We start from the raw sequence: 21,907 nt of genomic DNA, 5'->3' as shown, positions 1-21,907 counted from the left end.
CCAATTTAACTTCCACATCCTATCCAAGTGAATTAAATTTGTCAATCTTTGTTTGACCATTCAGTATAACTATACCCAAATATAAATAATAGAATAACAAATGATAAATGGCTTTACACACAAATAGAGACTGTTCTGCTGTGAAATTTCATTTCAGATACCTCTTATTACTTGCTGAGCACAACAGGTTTAGTTTTTCTTTCATTCATTGATTTATTCAAATCTTGGAAGCTACAGAAATTTTCATCTATTTACGAACATTGTTTTGTATATAGCTTTTTATATTTATTCCTGTCTGTAAGACATTTTCTGCTATGCATCAATAGAGACATGGTTTATTCTATCTTTCTTCCATTTGTTGCTTGAAAATCAATATTTAAGTAGTGACATGTATGAGTAGGTTACAAATTTCATTTTGTAAGATAGGAAAATTCATTTTAGTTTTCTGAAATTAAAATGAAATACAGACTAAAATTCAGAGTAAACTCGACATTATCTTTCAGCTCTTTGTTTTGATGTTTCATTGGTGATTCTATATGAATTGATTAGCACACACAACAGTTCATTACACACATTGAATATTACTTATATTGGCAAATGTTTCAACTGTTTCTTATGAGAAATTACATAATGTATCACCTTTCTCTGCATGAGAAAGAGAATAATGAATGGTTCATTGGACTTCCTTTCATTTATAAATTGCAAAGTGTAATTTAGGTAGCATTTGTTAAGTCTTATTCACATTTTATTACTGCAAAAAAAGTCCTCATAATTAATCAGCACAATTTTGCAATTTATTCATCCATCATGAAGCAAAATTCATGCTGTTAATGCTGTCGTAATTTGTACAAAGTAAATTATACATCATAATATGGAAAGCAAAATAATCTGGTAACACTGAACACAATAATAAGGCAACACTCAACATATTCTAGGTAACTGTTAAACACAATAGTAACAATAGCAATAAAAGCATGCTGTACTAGTTAACATACAAATTTACAAACAACAAGAGTCAAAATGTAAGGTCTTCCTTTGTACAGTCCAGAATTTCTCAACTGCATAAAATGTATCTTTTTTCAGCCAGTTTTGTATAACATTCCTGAAATCATTTAAGGGGGCAGTATTTGCTTGAGAAGGTACTTCATTGGTAAGTTTAATGCCTGACTACATTGTGCTGGCACTGCAACTCAGCTGGAGTGAGGGGTTGTGTTGGATGGTCTGTGTGAGTGGTGAAAGGTGATGGAAAGTTTGGAGGGACAGTTGGCGGTGGGTGGCTAATAAATGGGAGGGAGAGGCAGCATGTGCAAGTAATAGGTATGTGGGACTGTACCAGCCAGAGGGAGCTGTGGGAAGTGCACAATGATGTGAGGGAGGCAGATAGAACAGAGCAACATGGATGCTGTGAAGAAGAGGATGTGAGTGTAGGATGTGTGGAGTTAAGGTGTTGGAGTGGGGATATAGGTGGATGTGAGGGAGGACCTAGTGGAAATTGAGGCCAGGAGGATTATAGGATTGAAGGACAACTCCAATCTGCATAATTCAGAGAATCTGGTGTTTGAGCAAAGGATCCAAATTGTGCAGGTTATGAAGTACCCATCGAAATCAAGCATGCTGAGCTCACCAACATGTCCTGGCACAGGGTGGTCAACTCTGTTCTAAACCCCAATTTGGCAGTGGCAAGTTATTCAGGTGGACATCTGGTTGGTGGTGATGCCCACATAAAATTCTGTGCAGGAATTGTAGCAGGCCCTTAGTCTGATAGGGCAGGATAAGCCTGTAACACAGCTGGAGTAGAATGTGCTGTGTAGATTAGATTAGATTAGATTAATACTAGTTCCATGGATCATGAATACGATATTTCGTAATGATGTGGAACGAGTCGAATTTTCTAATACATGACATAATTAGGTTAATTTAACAACATACTTAAGTTAATATAACAACTTAATTTTTTATTTTTTAAATATTTTTTTTATTTTTTTTTCTTAATTTATATCTAAAAATTCCTCTATGGAGTAGAAGGAGTTGTCATTCAGAAATTCTTTTAATTTCTTCTTAAATACTTGTTGGTTATCTGTCAGACTTTTGATACTATTTGGTAAGTGACCAAAGACTTTAGTGCCAGTATAATTCACCCCTTTCTGTGCCAAAGTTACATTTAATCTTGAATAGTGAAGATCATCCTTTCTCCTAGTATTGTAGTTATGCACACTGCTATTACTTTTGAATTGGGTTTGGTTGTTAATAACAAATTTCATAAGAGAGTATATATACTGAGAAGCTACTGTGAATATCCCTAGATCCTTAAATAAATGTCTGCAGGATGATCTTGGGTGGACTCCAGCTATTATTCTGATTACACGCTTTTGTGCAATAAATACTTTATTCCTCAGTGATGAATTCCCCCAAAATATGATGCCATATGAAAGCAATGAGTGAAAATAGGCGTAGTAAGCTAATTTACTAAGATGTTTATCACCAAAATTTGCAATGACCCTTATTGCATAAGTAGCTGAACTCAAACGTTTCAGCAGATCATCAATGTGTTTCTTCCAATTTAATCTCTCATCAATGGACACACCTAAAAATTTGGAATATTCTACCTTAGCTATATGCTTCTGATTAAGGTCTATATTTATTAATGGCGTCATACCATTCCCTGTACGGAACTGTATGTACTGTGTCTTATCAAAATTCAGTGAGAGTCCGTTTACAAGGAACCACTTAGTAATTTTCTGAAAGACAGTATTGACAATTTCATCAGTTAATTCTTGTTTGTCAGGTGTGATTACTATACTTGTATCATCAGCAAAGAGAACTAACTTTGCCTCTTCATGAATATAGAATGGCAAGTCATTAATATATAATAAGAACAACAAAGGACCCAAGACTGACCGTTGTGGAACCCCATTCTTGATAGTTCCCCAGTTTGAGGACTGTGCTGATCTTTGCATGTTACGAGAATTACTTATTTCAACTTTCTGCGCTCTTCCAGTTAGGTACAAATTAAACCATTTGTGCACTGTCCCACTCATGCCACAATACTTGAGCTTGTCTAGCAGAATTTCACGATTTACACAATCAAAAGCCTTTGCGAGATCACAAAAAATCCCATTGGGTGGTGTTCAGTTATTCAGATCATTCAAAATTTGACTGGTGAAAGCATAAATGGCATTTTCTGTTGAAAAACCTTTCTGGAAACCAAACTGACATTTTGTTAGTACTTCATTTTTACAGATATGTGAAGCTACTCTTGAATACATTACTTTCTCAAAAATTTTGGATAAGTTGTTAGAAGGGAGATTGGACGGTAATTGTTGACATCAGATCTATCCCCCTTTTTATGCAAAGGTATAACAATAGCATATTTCAGTCTATCAGGGAAAATGCCCTGTTCCAGAGAGCTATTACACAGGTGGCTGAGAATCTTACTTATCTGTTGAGAACAAGCTTTTAGTATTTTGCTGGAAATGCCATCAATTCCATGTGAGTTTTTGCTTTTAAGCAAGTTTATTATTTTCCTAATTTCAGAGGGAGAAGTGGGTGAGATTTCAATTGTATCAAATTGCATAGGTATGGCCTCTTCCATTAACAGCCTAGCATCTTCTAATGAACACCTGGATCCTACTATATCCACAACATTTAGAAAATGATTATTAAAAATATTTTCAACTTCTGACTTTTTGTTTGTAAAGTTTTCATTCAATTTGATGGTAATACTGTCTTCCTCTGATCTTGGTTGACCTGTTTCTCTTTTGTATTAGCACAGGTCTTGCACCTGGCCTTCCATATATATTTGACCCATGTGGCAAATGGTTGTGAAATGATGTGACGTGAAGGTGGACTAGGTTATTGTGTACATAAGGGGATGGTGGTGTATCGCTTTGCGAATTGTGCCAAGGATTGTGGATAGGATGTTTCTCATTTCTGGGAATGATAAGTAGTCAAATCTTGACTAAGGATATGATTCAGTTGTTCCAGTCTGGAATGGTATTGAATGATGATGGAGGTGCTTCATACTGTGACATGGATAAAAGTTTGGGTGTAGCCATCAGAGAGATGGAGGTCAACATCCATGGAGGAGACTCATTTGGCTGAGGAGGATCAGGGGAGACATGAGAGAAGTATAGAGACTATGGGGAAATGATTTGCCACCTCAGGACTGATTAAAAACACCAAAGAAGTGACATTAACAGCTGTCCACTGCAGTCAACAGCTGCAACACAGGGATAAACAAGTTGGTATAGAAAAGTGTCCAGTTACAATACTTACGTGCAACTTCTAGGTTCATTGCTTTTCTTGACAAATAGATCAGTGGGGATCTACAACTCATAACATAAAGAAAACTGATTGTCACTGCAACAAAATACAGTGTATACAGTTTCCAACACAGAACATGGAAAACACATTAATTTAACTTAAGAAAAAGAAAGAAAGAAAGAAAAAGATATATGAACAGATATGTGTTCAGTATTGCCACAAGTTGTGCTGTATGCTGTATGGGTAGCAGTTAATGTCACTGTAGTGTGTGTTATCGGTTGTCAGCTCAAATGTGAATCATACTATTATTTGTTGTTTAATGTTTTTCTGTTCCAGAAGGTTCTTGAAATTTCAAATTTTTGTAATGTTTGCTCATTTTGAAATATTCAATATTTGTGTGAATAGCTACACTCTGTGTCCAGGACTTCAGTTCTGTTCTGGTGTACACTGGTGTTTATAATAAAACATGCTTTCAGTGCTAAGTGTTGTACTTCATTGATGACCCTGCTTTCACATTTGGACTTTATTCTGGTTAAAATATGACACTATTTCTGACAACTTTAAATATTATCATACCCATGACCTGTCAATTGGAGAACTGATCTGAGGCATTCAGTCATTCATTTATTTGTATTACCAGCAACGGTTTGATTTATTTTAATCACAGACCATAATTGTATACAGCGTAGCAATGGTGTAGGCAGGAGGAATAAGTAAAAGGTATTGTTGTGATACAGAGAATTCTAACAGAATGTAATTAATTTTGGAGAAAAAATTTAGAGATGTTGAATCTTCCACTCAGAGCCTCTATTGTTGTTACTATTTTTCATAAATTAATTAAGAAGAAACTGGCACACATTTACACAAATTATTTCATGTCATTCTAATTGTGTGCAAAACTCCCATAAAATAAACTAGATTAAATTTTTATGAAAGGTTAACAAAATAACCAAGATTTCATTCAGTCTGATTATATACATTCATTGTATGTATCAGACAGCTTAAGTATGTTGAAGATAAGAAGTGTAGTTGACTGGCTGGTTGATATGGCGGAGGGGACCAAACAGCGAGATCATTGGTCCCATTGGATTAGGGAAGGATGGGGAAGGAAATTGTCCATGCCCTTTCAAAAGAACCATCCCAGCATTTGCCTGAAAAAATTTAGGGAAAACCTAAATCACGATGGCCAGATGCGGGTTTGAACCGTTGTCGTCGTGAATGCGAGTTCAGTGTGGTAACCACCACAGCACATGGCTCAGTGAGAAGTGTAGTATGATCACCCTTATTTACAAGGTGATTCATTTAAATTTTTCACCTCAGATATTTCCTAGTCCATTTACGATGCTATAATTCCATTTCAAAAGTCCTTACTAAAATAATGTTGCCTGTTTTTGTAGCTATGTTAATTTCAGAGATATCTTTGCTTTTTCCAACGGAACTATAGTAATTTATGCTATTTATATCATTGTTCTAAGAGAGATGAATTAAATGGTGTTTCACTCTTCAAAATCTGATCACTAGTTTTGGAGTAATAACAATGGTTACAAATGAGGATTTATCTATTTTGAACAACATCTGTCTTATGCAGAAATCCATATTTTTATACAGAACTGCCATGTCAGGCTAATACTGGTGCTCCAGCCTTACACAGCTAAGGGAGTCTTACAAAAATGGAACTGGGCTGGTATACCAACTGGTAAGCAAAGGACATGGCATCTAAGGATGACTCATCAGTCAACTATTGTAACAGTTCTGTCTTCTTTTGTGCCAGAATCATGACAGAAAGGTGCTCATCAAAAACTGAATGGATTTGTACAATATGGAATTGAAATATAAAGATCATTAAATAAGAACTGTGCATCATGATTTTGATGTCATGATACACACTTACACAGCCAAATTATATCAGCAACAGCAACAGCAACAAAATGACAAGAGAATGTTGTCATAAACAGTTTCATAAAACTCCATGCATGTCATCAAGTGTTCAAAATGTCCATGATCTGCTGCAATATACATTTGCATTTGTTGGTGCCTGAAGAGATTCCATTGATATCATTGCACATGTTACAACAAGGCAATGTTTTAAATCCTCTAGAGTCTATACTTCATTTTTGAGTTTACTCCAGAGAAAAAAAGTGCGGTAGTGTCAAGTCAGGTGAATGTGCAGGCTAACTGATTATGATTTCACATGTTCTTCTCTAGTAACCATGAAACACCTTGTGAACCCTTTTCTAGCTACAAGTGAGTACTGGGCCAGCACCCATTGTGCTGTTCTCACATATATCTTCACGTTTCAAGTGGTATGTGGATTTCTTCAATGAAGTAAGGACCAATCACATATACTCCAACAATTATGCACCAAACAGTCTCACACTGCTGCATCTGTTGTTCAGCCTGCTTCAACCAGTGGAGATTATCTGCAGCCCAATAACATATATTATATACATTCAGCTCTCCGTGATGTGTAAAGATGGCTTCATCAGCGAGGAGAATTCTTTGAAGAAAGAATCTTTTACCCTGATGTTGCATCAAATCCTGAGCAGCAGAAGTCCATGCATATTCTGCAATCCCAGTGGTTAAACTGATGATGAGTGTCACATGACACAGATGGAACCTTTTTGCATGTAAAATGTGAACAATACTGGGATGACTTATTCCAGAGGCACTCACAATTTCTCTGGAACTAATAAGTGGACTATGTGCATCAGCTGTCATAACATCTATTTCATTTGCTCTGCTCATACCAGTCTTGTTCCTTACCCTCTTCACAGTATTCCAATGCCCTTTCAGTAACAATTTTTTGTACATTTGCTGAATTGACCTTCTTGTTGGGCACAGTGTCAGAATATCTTTGTGAATACAACTCAGCAGTTCTCTTCATGTTCCTTGCAATTCTCTAGGAAGGACTAGAATATCTCATTTCTCGTACTTTGCAAGATACATTTATTTTTTCAACCTAACCAGCACTTGACACACATGAACAACACAGACAGAATGAAGGCTACATTTTCTTTGTGATCTATGTATACAGTTATCACGGTGGTGCATCTCTCTGTTTCTTCCTTATCTGACCTGACTTATTTTCTTAATTTTGAATGTCTGCAAAAGACAACAGTCAGTTTCATGTTCAGAACAGAAAAATACTCAATTACCTGATTATCGGATTCTGAAGAGTTTAATACCTTTCAATTCATCTCTTTTAGAACTACAATACTAGCAGCAAAAATAACTATAGATCCATTTGAAAAAACAAAATTGATATGATTATGTCTGTAATTAATATAGTTATGAAAAAAGACTCTCTGTTGTTTGATGAGGATTTTCTTGCAATTCATCTGGGAGAAAACAGAATTAAGATAGCTGAAGGTCCTAGAAATATTTGAGGTGAACAACTTAAGTGAACCTTTCTGTACATTATCTCCTGGGATTAACTGCCTCAAATTTGTGTGCACTTACCCTTTTTTTATATTTCTCATCTTGTGTACTGATTGTACCATCCCTGCCAGCAGACACTGTGACAGAGGCAGATAAACTGGCAGAAGTATTGCAGCCAGATAATGTCAACTACCTGCCACAATATTTCAGTTCACAACCATTTAGCCATCTTCAGGTGAGTGTTTTTCAATGGAGGTTGCTAGTTCATGTCACTACCTTTATGCAAAAATTTCGTGCGAAGACGCAAGCCCAAAGGCAGTCGCTAAATGAGTGACCTTTGTAAAGTTACACACAGTCTTCAGATACTGATCCATCTATGACATACAGGTGCATACATAATGTTATATTACATGAGCACTCTCTGTCTGAATGTGCATTCACTGAGTTAAAATTCAGATGTTAAAATTAATGAAATTAAATGTCGCTAGGTGTGTGATTGGTTATAAAGTGTTTTCTTTTTGAAGAAATTAAAGAAATCACTGTGTCCCACACATTATCCAGTTGAAAACCACCATCAAAAGTAATAAGAACTTGTGCTAAATGCATTTCTAGTGATTCATTAATAATTGAATCCAAGAAGAATCTTGTCGAGGTGAAGATTTCTGTGGCAGGGTAATCCATGGAATGTCCTGGGGAGATAGATGCTCCACTATAGCTGACTTACTGGAATGTGAAAGGTGCTTGAGGTAATCATGTTCAATGCATCTTTCTCACGCTGTGTTATCTGACCAATGTTGTCTTTGCCACACTGACAAGGAATTCTGTAGATTCCAGCATTCCACAATCCAAGATTATTTTGCTGATCCGAGATGAGCACAAATCTTTGTAGGTCAGTGAAAGATTACTTTGACATGATGTTTTCTTAAGATTCTGCCTAATTTTGATGAAATATTGCTAATTTATGGGAGGAACACCCTGGATTTAAACTGCACCTTCTCCTGTTGCTCTTGTGGTTGTTCATGTTTCTTATTCCTTAAAGCTGTGCTGATCTGATGTGAAGAATGTCAAACAGAATGCCCCAATGGTCCATCCACTTCAATCTGACCCAAATGTCCAGAAATAGCAGACAACCGCCCTTCTCCACTTCCATCGATCTTATAATTCGTGATGGCTGTTTTCAACTCAATAAGGCATGGGACCCAGTGATTTATTTAATGCTTTCAAAAAGAAAACATTTTATGATCAATTACACATCTAATGACATTTAATTTTTACATCTGAATTTTAATTCAGTGAGCACGAATTCTGACAGAGCACACTCATGTAGTATCACATTACGCATGTGCCTACATGTGGAGTAGTATTCAAAGAGAGCACGTAGCTTGACAGAGGCTGCTCAGGTGCCTTCATACCTATTTTTGGTATTAAGGTAGTGACATGAAGTAGCTACCTCCAGTGAAAAACACTCACCTGAAGATGACTGAATGGTTGTCATCTGAAATATTGTGAGAGGAAGTCAACACTATCCGCTTTGAATTCCAAAGCTTTATGGAATACTCTTTACACTGGGAAAATTTTAAGAATCACAGCAGTGGAGTGGTGGAAATGTGTCACAGAGGGCACATGCATCTTGTAGTATGGGCAGACACACTGATGAAAGTGTTTATTTGCGGGCAACAGTAATAGGAGCAGGCAGTATACACACTGGCTCAGCCACCACAGACCTCATGCTGAGTATTGCTGTCTTGTTCTTAGTTGTTAGATGACTGTGTCATCCGCATGCCAAGTTTATTGCCTTGCACTTCTCTGCGTGGGTTCAGATGGGCTGCTTCCCGTAGATTGACTCACTCGGTGAGTTCATTTCTGCTGCCTGGTTTGTTATTGAGCCACTGTCAGCCTGTGAAACACCCTTGCCGACAATGTAAAGAGGCACCATTGTCACACCTGTGCAGATACTAAACTCATCTTCTGAGATAATGAAGTGTAGTATGTTGTTAGGTGACAGTTTCTCAGTTTTGTTATGTATCTACACAAAATTATTTCCAGAGTTCTAAATTGGGGGAGAATGTTTCTTGGATTTTACAAAATGTCTCTTACTGTTAGTAAAGCACTTACACAGTATAATGCACAGCTTCATTGGTTGTAGCAGTTATTGACTGTCTTGTTCTACAGTGCTATGATTAGCATGAATGCATACTAATGTACCTTTGACGTATACTATAATGCTTAATCCAGTTTTCCTTCAGTAGTGTTTCTCAAACAATAAATAAGAATTATTGGCTATAAACCTCAGCGAAAATCCAGTAATAAATTAGTAGCAGGGTGAACAGGCTAGTACAAACATATGAAAACACTGATTGTTGGATTAATCCAGTTTTTTTCAGAAAGTCTGTGAGTGTATGTCAGAAATTCTATTTCTGGTCTTTCATCACAATGGAAGGAAAGTTGTGATGTACATTTTTACGTAATACCTTGGAGTGGGAAATATGAGGTCGAAAACATCCAGTATCAGGTTCTATGGAATGTAAGAGTTCAGGCATTAATTGAGAAGGTGTTATATGAAAAATATTGAAATGCATTGAAAAGTTTAAATGAAGCAGCTCTCGTACTCCACCCCTAGAAAAGAGAAATCGGTGTACCATTAGGAGGAGGAAAAAAGAAAGGAAAGATATGTCAAACAGTACAGAAGCAAAGGAGTCCTCTGAAAGTATACAGAAAATATGTGAACTTTTTTGGGGAGGGGAGTTAAGAAAAGTATTTTTTATATATACTGATATGATGGGTCCTGCAAATGGTGCTACATTTGACATTTGATGGTGAATAAGAAGCATGTGTAGTTATAGAGTAAGAAGTTGTTGTGGTCAGTGGTATGGGAATGTGTTCCTTGTGTTGACAATTTTTATCCCTCTGGAGAACATATACTGTGGTGAATCTCCTGTCATTTGTGGTTAGATATATCCTATGCATCCACTCCATTTGAGAGGCTGAATATGATTTCAGGTAAGTGGTATGATAGTAGTTGCTAAAGCAAGATAAAGAGAAAGTGAAAATAAATACCGATTGCATAAATCAATTTTTAAAGTGACCCAGAGTGTGTAGATATTGCAGTTTCACTATATTTGTAATGCATGATGATTTTATGACAGTGGAGAGAAAGAAAGTCACTCTTTACAGAATCCTTAAATTATTAATATATGTTGCTATCATACAGATACCTCTGTGTGATGAGATCTACTCTTTAAAAAGGTTTGACATATTAGGTGAAAATATAGTCAGTAATAAGGAAGTAGGTAGTCTCTTCAGAGAGACTGAGAAATGAAGTGAATGAGGGTCAGCTACAGCAAAACCATGAATGGGGATATTGTTATATAAAAGGGCATAATGTGAATTGTCACAGACCAAGTGCCATGTGGTGGTGATAGATTGCTGAGATGGTCAACTAAATGGATAATGGTGAATAAGATGATATTTAAGGACAGTTTTTGTTTTTCATTACAACTAGAATATTGTGATTCTCCAGGAAGGGAGCAATTTCTGTGGGGCCACTGTAGTTGGTGGCAGTTGTATATTCAGAGAGTTTGGGTTTCTGAATTTTAACTTTAGTTAGATAGTAGGGGTACTGGTAGTGAATAAGAGCTAATAACCTCTGTAAAAAGAGCAAATATCCACATTGAATCAGGGATTATGTGAATGTGTGGGAAGTCCTTTTGTACGTTCAGAACTGGTTTGCTTCACAACTAGAAACATCTTGTTTCTACTGCTATCCAAGTTCCTACTTTCCCCTTCCTTGAGTTAACCTCTATTTACATTTCATACTGTACACTTTCACTTTGTATTCTCCCACATCTTATCTATCCCAGTATGTCCCAGCATTCTTTCATGTAACACTGCCAGCGTCCCTCATAACCCCCCCCCCCCCCCCCCCCCACCAACCCCCTTTTTCCTATACCTTCATATAAGAGTTTCTTGCAATTCTTCCACAGTTATTTCACTCGAGTCATTTTAAACTTCCTCTTTCATTTTTCCCAGTCTTTCTAATTCAGTTTTCCTACACCTGGAATTTCCTCATCCCCCTCATTCAGTCTACATATCATGTGTCACAAAAAATCTGTTATTTTGGACCTGAAAACACTCTATTACTGTTTTTAAAGAACAAAAATAAACATGTAAAAACTAAACTAACTGAGTTATATTCATCATCTGCAACTTCAAGTGTAAGGTAAATAGCAGGCATTGTGCCTTTTCTTGAATACTTATTACTCTGGATTTTTGAAAGTTCTTATTACATCAAGCAAATCACTAATCATGCACTGATAATATGTTATTGTGTTAAGTGAATTATTTTTCTGTTAAAAGAGTCAATATTTATATTTTCTTTTTCCTTTTTATTAAATATGGCATTTCATCCATTCTTATGATATATAATGAATGATCATTGTGTACTTAGAAAATTGGCATTGTTGCCACAGCAACCATAATCACCACCACTGCTAGCACAACAGATTACTCTTATTGTAATAACAGGCAAAGATGTATGCAAAAGACAACCACAAAGGATAAAGACTTAAATCTTAGTGCTATGGTACTGATTCTTTTAATGTGGTGGAAGGTGTCATTTGTTAACTGCCCACTTCTGTTCTGCTCTAGTGTTTTAACATGATCCCCAATTATGCACATGCAAAATATTATCTGACCTTATTCACTGGTTTGTTAGAATTTACATCCCTCGCTGACACCATCTTACTACAATGTGAACAAGTTAGCAAATAGAATTCAGGAGAACATTTTTTTTTTTTTAAAGTGCACCATTTTCATAACTTTGTGTGTGATGTTTATATGCCCCCTTGTTTTTGTTATCCTTCAAATTATGAAATATTTGTAAGTTCAAAGCCAGTTCCAATGACAGAAATAACAAAAGTACTATAGTTTCATTTTTACTTTTATGCATAATTTTAAATAGGTGTAGTCTCTAAAAGTTTGTTACACATTTTAGCTTCATGAATTACCTTTCTTTTTACAATATTTGAAAAAGAAATGTATCATACATGCATCACATAATTACTGTCAATAAGTAACCTGACATCATACTGATTCTGAATTCCAGGGTAAATTCTTTTCATGCACAGATGGCTCAAAGATGACCAAGGATGAATGTCAGTGAGTATTTTCACCACAGAATACATTACAGATCATCATAAATGTGGCATTATATTCTGATTTTAAATGTATTTAAGGTGTTAATTGGTTTAGTTCTTTCATTTTGTTTGTAAATATGGCAATTAAATTTTATATTTCTTCTGTTTTCTTTTCCTTGTGACTTTTTTTCATGTGACTTTCTTTATTTTTCTTTTCTGCATACAGAGGCACATTCTTAGTTTTTGAAGATGGTGACATTAATCAACCAAAAGTGGAAACCAGAGAGTGGGAAAGAAATCGGTTTCATTTTGATGATGTTGCTAAAGCCATGCTCACACTTTTTACTGTATCTACATTTGAAGGTTGGCCTGGGTAAGTACTGAAGTAATTTGTTAATCTAGAAATTAGTTTCTTTGTCTTGATGTTGGAAAATAATAGGACCAAATGTGTATTTCTATATGTCACCATTTATCGTAACAGTTGATGTTAAATTACCCACTAAGACAATGAACAACCAACACCAGTGAATGTATTCCATCATAAATGTGGATGAAATGTAATTATTATTTTTTATTTATTAATAACAGGAATTATTTTTGCCATGTTTTTGTACACTTTCATTTATTCACTGGTGTCAAATTCTCAAGCATTTTTTTAAATGTTTGCAGTCCATTTGAAGAATTTGTGAGAAATGCAGGCGAGTATTTATATTTAGTTGCTATGTTTAGGACCAGAAACATGGCAGAATTCAACAGGGATACTTACAGAATTTCAGACTATTTCTAGCATTTTATCTGTTTGTAGTATACACCACATTTTCCATGAACTTATAGTGTAAGTATGTTGTTCAGATGCTGAATGAGTCAATACAGCATTCAAAAGAACACAGTAATAATCACGACATTAAATGAAAAAAACAGCACTTCATGTTTTGTATTAATGCAATAACAGGTAAAAATACAATATACATGGTGTATAAAAGGATGCTACAAGTTTATATGCCAACTAGCTTTGCAAATGGTGAAAAGATTGAAAAAATGTATGATGAGACAAAAGAAACCATTCAGATAGTTAAGGGAGACAAAAATGTAATTGTGCTAGATGAAAGCTTAAAAGGATAGGTTAAAGGAAGGCAAACATACATTTATAGTTTTTTAGACGTAGATAAACATTTGACAATTTTGAGTGGTATGTACTCTAAGTCATCATTGCAAAATGCTGACATGAATTATTTCCAGAAGAATGGAAAAATTGGTAGAAGCTGACCTTGAGGAAGATCAGTTTTGGTTCCGGGGAAATGTTGGAACATGCGAGGCAGTACTGACTCTATGATGTAGCTTAAAAGGATAGGTTAAAGAAAGGCAAACATACATTTATAGTTTTGTAGACATAGATAAACATTTGACAATTTTGAATGGTATGTACTCTTTGAAATTCTGAAGATAGCAGCAGTAAAATATAGGGTGTGAAAGGTCATATACAACTTTTGCAGAAACCAGACAGCAGTTATAGAAGTTGAAGGTCATGAAAGGAAAACAATGGTTGAGAAGGGAGTGAGACAGGACAATAGACTATCACTGTTGTTATTCAATTTGTACATTCAGCAAGTAGTGAAGAAAGCAAAAGAAAAATTTGGTGAAAGAGTTAAACTCCAGGGAAAGAAATAAAAACTTGGGGGTTTGTTGATGACATTATAATTCTGTAAGAGACAGCAACGTACTTTGAAGTGCAGTTGAGTGAAGTGGACAGTGGCCTCAAAGGAGGATATAAGATGAAGATTAATAAAATCAAAGCAATGGTAATGGAATGTAGTTAAATTCAAGCAGGCAAAGTTGCTACAGATATGAAGCTGACCATCTGGTTTTTTAACAATCAGAAATGGCACAGACAGCTTACTGGACATAATAGGTTGTACGACCCCCTATGACATCAGTCTGTCCAATTCTGATTTCACTTGATTGTGCAAAGCTACTGGAATGTGTTATGCCCAGAAAAAGTGCAGCTAGACCATAAGTTCCAAGGTAAGTGGACTGTAAAATTAGTGGCACAACGTAACCCATCTAAAAAAAAGAGAAGTACTCAAAACACAGAGAATCTACTGGTGGTAAGATGTCTGGTCATAAATGAGGTGCACCACGTCTGAAATGGAAAAACCATTGAAAGCATCCAGACCAAACAAATTGTTAGCACCAGCTTCATCCACTACTAGAAAAGTCAAGGGATGAACCACAGATTTATACACAGTGGGGGCCATAAATTGCCCCAAAAATGGGATGTGCTGCTTGTTGTAACTCATCAAACATCGAGTAACCAGAGACACTGCTGAAGCTCTCAAGTCCACATAAGCATCTCAGTTCAGCAATGTCACAGCTGCAACCATGTCCACTTCTAGTTGGAGGACTTTGTCCATCACTCAAACTTCAATAAACAGTTTGTTATTATTCATAAGTGCTGGAGACACATAATTAACATCCATGTCCATATCTGCAGGAGAGGGCTGGGAATGACACACAGATTCTATATGTCCTTTTTTCCTACAGTCATCATAAGTCACCCAGCACTTAGGTCAAGTGGCCCTGTCATGTTGCACAAAACAGTATGAGCAAGATGGATCCACTGAATCCTGCCACTGCGGTGGTGGTTGTTGTTGACTGGCATGTCAATGTCAAGTGAGGTGCTGAGGCCACATTTGTATGGCTGCCATATTGTCCTTCCCTGAGAACTGACCAATGCCCAATGGCCAGGAACAGTAGCCATCACAGTGATGTCACACCAAGCCTCAATCTGATTACCAGCAGGATGAGGTACCTTGAAAGACTGAGCAGTATTCAGTGCTTCAATCAAAGATGGTTCCTCACACTGTAGTCCATATTGTCACACCTCCTTGTCAGGAGCCAACCAAATGATGGCATTGAGGACCACAGAATCAGCGTAGGAATCATGATGAACATTGCTAACAAACTGACATTTGTGACTGAGGTTGTGGTGCTCATCCACCCAAGCCCAGTAAGACTGGTGGGGCAGTTTATGACAATGATAGGACTTGAGATGTGCAATGACTTGTGTGCTTATAGTAATAATTGGACAACAATTTACACATTACAATGAACAAAAGTGGTACAGGTTTCTGGAGGAGGGCTAACTGGCTCAACAACTGATAAATCTGTGGGACAGGGGAATCCAAGAAGGAACAAAGCCCAACACATGTTAGTATCATTGACACCAAAAGTGAGAAAGTGTTGCTGAAGCTGATTCTCGTAAGCTTCCCCATTCTTTGACTGCATCATCGCAAAGCAGAAAAGATGGTAAGTACACCAGCAGCTGTAAGAGCATGTTGCTGCATGAGGAGAGATGTGAGCACTACCTCCATGGACAAGAGAACTGGTAGAACAAACAAACAGACTGAGCACACAGAAGTGATCATCACTCTCACTGCAAAATGTGTCATAATGTTAGACACAACTGATAGTGTGGCCACTAAGAACAAAAGTTTATTTATCCATATTCAAGTAAACAACAAACATAGAAACAGTACAATATATAGACGAGGACTCCAGCAGGCAGCATGACAGATGTCATTCCATACACACTAGTCTTGTGACACACCACAGGTGGCCTCTGGTGGCCAGCAAGTGCAGCTGCCATTGGCAGACTATTTGAAGCGTAGTGCACCAGCGGCCTGGTGCTGTTGCAAGTATCCAGGTATTGCATACAGTGCTACAGTAGAATGGACAACATTTCAGCCCCGTGCGGCTGTTGTCAGTTGTGTGCCGGCCTCCATCCCCATCGTATCTTGCATGTGGATGTTATGGTTTCCTTTGATTGAGCTAAGTACTGGCTCTCATGCCTTACTTAATTGCGAAACCTGTGTTCATGTGTATTAAGTTATGTGTCTCATGTATTTCAATGGCTTCTTGAAAAATAGAGTCCCAAAAGTTGTTTGTGTTGGCCAAGATTTTTGTCTGCTGATAATTCAGTGAATGTCTGTTCTCAATGCAGTGTTCTGCTATTGCTGAACTGACAGGCTGCAGTAAGTGGGTGTGGTGCTCGTGTTCTTTGCAGTGATCTTCAATACTGCAGATTGTTTGAGAAATATAGGTTTTCCCACATTCACATGTGGCTTGCTACATCCCCGTTTTGTTTTAGAGCAGTCTCATGCTGTTTGCTGGCAGTGTATCCCCCAAAATTGGCAGACTACTATTTAAACACAAAATAGCACTGGTGTTCTGCTCTCCAGCCAAAGTATGAGGCCTATTAGGGTCAGTCAAAAAATTACATGCATCTCTAAAATGCAGGGATATACCATATCCCATGTGAATGTGGGAAAACCTATAATGGTCAAACAACCCGCACAATTGAAGACTGGTTCAAAGAACATGAGCACCACATCTTCTTACTGCAGCCCAGCAAGTCCGCAATAGCAGAACACTACATTGAGAATGGACATTCAATGAATTATCAGCAAACAAAAGTCTTGGCCAACACAAACAAATTTTGAGATTCAGTTTTTAAAGAAGGTATTGAAATACATGTGAAAGATAAGTAAATAAACAGGGACACATGTTTCCAACTAAGAAAGGCATGAGAGTCAGTACTTATCTCAATCAAAGAAAATCGTAACATCCACATGCGAGATGTGACATGGCTGGCAGCTGGCAGACAACTGAAGCTCTGCCTCCCACCACTGCAGCCACACATCCCTCCAACACTGAGCAAGGTGTAGAATCTGTGAGGGTGGAACTCTGGACCTGCAGATATACAGGGTGTTACAAAAAGGCACAGCCAAACTTTCAGGAAACATTCCTCACACACAAAGAAAGAAAATATGTTATGTGGACATGTGTCCGGAAACACTTACTTTCCATGTTAGAGCTCATTTTATTACTTCTCTTCAAATCACATTAATCATGGAATGGAAACACACAGCAACAGAATGTACCAGCGTGACTACAAACACTTTGTTATGGGAAATGTTCAAAATGTCCTCCATTAGTGAGGATACATGCATCCACCCTCCACCTCATGGAATCCCTGATGCGCTAATGCAGCCCTGGAAAATGGGTGATTGTATCACAGCCATCCACAATACGAGCACAAAGAGTCTCTACATTTGGTACCGGGGTTGCGTAGACAAGACCTTTCAAATGCCCCCATAAATGAAAGTCAAGAGGGTTGAGGTTAGGAGAGTGTGGAGGCCATGGAATTGGTCCGCCTCTACCAGTCCATCGTTAACCGAATCTGTTGTCGGAAAGCGTACGAACACTTCGACTGAAATGTGCAGGAGCTCCATCGTGCATGAACCACATGTTGTGTTGCACTTGTAAAGGCACATGTTCTAGCAGCACAGATAGAGTATCATGTATGAAATCATGATAACATGCTCCATTGAGCGTAGGTGGAAGAACATGGGGCCCAATCAAGACATCACCAACAATGCCTGCCCAAACATTGACAGAAAATCTGTGTTGATGACATGATTGCACAATTGTGCAGCCCGTACATGTTGATTGTAAAAATTTACAATTTGATCACGTTGGAATGAAGCCTCATCCGTAAAGAGAACATTTGCACTGAAATGAGGATTGACACATTGTTGGATGAACCATTCGCAGAAGTGTACCCATGGAGGCCAGTCAGCTGCTGATAGTGCCTGCACACGCTGTACATGGTTATCCCGTAGCACTCTCCATACAGTGACGTGGTCAATGTTACCTTGTACAGCAGCAACTTCTCTGACGCTGACATTAGGGTTATCATCAACTGCACGAAGAATTGCCTCGTCCATTGCAGGTGTCCTCGTTGTTCTAGGTCTTCCCCAGTCGCGAGTCATAGGCTGAAATGTTCCGTGCTCCCTAAGACGCCGATCAATTGCTTCGAACGTCTTCCTGTCGGGACACCTTCATTCTGGAAATCTGTCTCGATACAAATTTACCGTGCCATGGCTATTGCCCCGTGCTAATCCATACATCAAATGGACATCTGTCAACTCTGCATTTGTAAACATTGCACTGACTGCAAAACCACGTTCGTGATGAACACTAACCTGTTGATGCTATGTACTGATGTGCTTGATGCTAGTACTGTAGAGCAATGAGGTGCATGTCAACACAAGCACCAAAGCCAACATTACCTTCCTTCAATTGGGCCAACTGGTGGTGAATCGAGGAAGTACAGTACATACTAACGAAACTAAAATGAGCTCTAACATGGAAATTAAGCATTTCCAGACACATGTCCACATAACATCTTTTCTTTATTTGTGTGTGAAGAATGTTTCCTGAAAGTTTGGGCATACCTTTTTGTAATACCCTGTATATACCAGGTGCACACTGCAGACCCATCATTCCATCAGTACCACCTGATAATGGCGGCACAGTTGTACACTGAAATATCATGGACCTGTGATGATTGCATCTGACAGAACACCCAAGAACCTTGGTAGTGATTTTGAGACTGTTTTAAGCAGTTTTATTCATGTTTAGTAAACGTCTGATTGCAGGAGTGAAGTACTGTACTTCAAGAAACTGTAACATATAAGGTTTTGGGGTCAGAACAACAGCTGTGTAAGCTGTAAATATTTTTGGCTTAATGTTGCAATCTTATCACAGAAATACATGCATTTACACAGTTTTCAATGTGAAAATGTTATGACAGTTGTCAAATGAATGCATCTCATCCTCAGAAAGTGAAATAATCCTAAACACAACAATGGTAAATTTTAACTAGAAGTTTCTTTACAAAATTATTCTTACAACTATGTCACGATGTTGGCCAGTGCTACAATAAATCTCCTGATTCCAGGTCAAAGTTTGGTACTATTTAGGTTGACAGTCAAGTCTGCAGAGGATGGTTAGTTTTGTGACAAGTTGAGCAAAAGTTTACGCAAGGTTGCTCGATTTTACAGTGGACACAAGCTGGTGAACCAACAAGTTTATGCCTCTGCTTGTGGTATTTACCTTAGCTGTGATCAGCTGTCATCTGCATGGCTGCTCTCATCCTCTGAAATTCCTATAAAAACTAATTAAGCCTTTGCTGATTTTTCCAGCAGAAACTCTCCCTATGTTTCTCGTTATGTGAGAAAACATGTACTCATCCCTAGTCTTGGAATATGACGATATGCACATACACGGCTGGAGCAGTGTTCATATTAAAATGCCCTCTCAGTCCTTTCAAGGACAATTAACTAACTGGGCAGTTTGTTTCCCCACAGTTGGAGCTGATTGATGCTGCAGCTAATACCTAGCTGAATGTCAGCCACAGTGAATGCACTGTTCACTCAAATTTCTTCTCCGCATCATACAGACCATTATGCACCCCATTCTGTGCTTGACACCAGTTCAGAGAAGAGTCCCTGAAAGTTTTGCTCATCTTTCTCATAGCCGAACTGTCTCCCCACCTGGATTCTTTCATTCTCCAGGTCACAGCTTTTTTTTGACCAATAAGAGCATTCTTCTTATTTTGTGGAAACACTCTCTGCCAATCACAAGGGCCCTACCATTGAACTGCATTGAAATCTTGGCACTTTATTCCTTCCTTGTTTGGTTCCACCAACTGGATGTTTTGTGCCCACTCCAGACGTCTAAAAGTTATGGTAATGTGTCAGGTTTGGCGACGAAGGGAAAGCAGTAGGCACCCGTTGTGGTGAAGGAGTTACTCATTTTCATAAGAGCATTGTTGTTTAATGTAGTAAAGAAAGGCAGGCCAAAACTAAATGGGTTGCCACCCAAGAGAGCAGGAGAGGAGAGAGTGTCTGTTCAGGCCAGAAGCTGCCAGCAGAAGAGAGCAGACGGCGTGTCCGCTCCCTGCAGCTGGCTACGATTCAACCCACATGTGACTGCCTCCAACCCTCCCTATTGGACAGCCAAGGTGTAGACTTGCAGTTTGGTACCATTACCTCATCAGCAACATGTGAGTTTAGCTGCTGATGGTTCAACACATGAGTTTCAAAGTGCTTCTGTCCGGTTTTTTGCAACGTGACTGATACGCTGCAACTAGCCGCCAGGCAGAAGGCACTGACAAACATTGAGTAAAAAATAAAAATAAAATTTTTATTCTATCAAATTCATTCAGTAATGACCCACACTGTACGCCCTTCTCCCCTCCATAGGAGTGAAGCATTTTTGAGGGGGGGGGGGGGGGAGCGGGGATAAATTGACAGCTACTATGGGGTTCCTGCAAAGGACAGTGTTACATAATTTTAACAATACATTTTGATTTTTTTGTTTGCATTGAAAAAATGACAATAATGTGGTAATGAAATCTTGCATGACAAAATTTGGACAATGACAGATGGTGCGGCGGTGGTGTGTGGCACTGTAAGTGGCAGCGCGAGGTGCGGCGATCAGCTGTTGGCACTGGCAGCAGTGAAGGTCGCTGACTGCAGTGGTCAGTGGGGAAGGGATTGATACTTTTGAATCACTTCACATGCATATATTGTTGCTTACATCTAAAGGAGGGCCATGTCTTTTCTTTTGGGGGTATTTTACTTATTTACTATTCCTTTCTACTCACTACTATTTTCTACTGAACTACTACAGCATGGGGCAACAAGGAACATTCTTGCCCCCATTTCAAAACTTAAACCGAGCGAGGTGGCGCAGTGGTTAGCATACTGGACTTGCATTCGGGAGGACGACGGTTCAATCCCGTCTCCGGCCATCCTGATTTAGGTTTTCCGTGATTTCCCTAAATCCCTTCAGGCAAATGCCGGGATGGTTCCTTTGAAAGGGCACGGCCGATTTCCTTCCCCATCCTTCCCTCACCCGAGCTTGCGCTCCGTCTCTAATGACCTCGTTGTCGACGGGACGTTAAACACTAATCTCCTCCTCCTCCTCCTCCTCAAAACTTAAGCATAATATTCCCCAGGGGGTTGCTGTTCAGGGACAGCAGGAGGGGGGAACGAAGTCATGCAAAAGTCCTTTTCTAAAAGCTACCCATAGCGATAAACCAATAAGTGTAATTATTAAAGGGGTGCATACAGAACTGGGAATAAGTATATGAGTGAGATACTGGTGGTGGTGCCAATCCATGATATGCACAGTAGCACGGTCCAGCGTAATCTGCCCTGACTCCTTGTTCACCAGGTCGGTTAAAGATTGGACCAGCTGTGAATGTGAGTGATTGGGAAGAG

At 38.3% G+C, this 21,907-nt stretch overlaps 1 protein-coding gene across 5 annotated transcripts in view; it reads left to right on the top strand.

The window, feature by feature from the left end:
- The window catches only part of LOC126471447 (muscle calcium channel subunit alpha-1-like), an 876,499-nt gene that overhangs the window by 695,139 nt on the left and 159,453 nt on the right, over positions 1–21,907 (top strand). For all 5 annotated transcript variants that reach the window (XM_050099633.1, XM_050099629.1, XM_050099632.1 and 2 more), the window contains exons 24-25: positions 12,746–12,798; positions 13,003–13,149. In XM_050099633.1, the coding sequence (XP_049955590.1) occupies positions 12,746–12,798; positions 13,003–13,149 (200 nt within the window). The remainder of the gene's footprint in view (positions 1–12,745; positions 12,799–13,002; positions 13,150–21,907) is intronic.

This window comes from Schistocerca serialis, chromosome 3 (genome assembly GCF_023864345.2).
Source record: "Schistocerca serialis cubense isolate TAMUIC-IGC-003099 chromosome 3, iqSchSeri2.2, whole genome shotgun sequence".
Lineage (NCBI taxonomy): Eukaryota > Metazoa > Arthropoda > Insecta > Orthoptera > Acrididae > Schistocerca > Schistocerca serialis.
The sequence above is the reverse complement of the archived record's forward strand: the minus strand, read 5'-3'. Positions and strand labels throughout refer to the sequence as shown.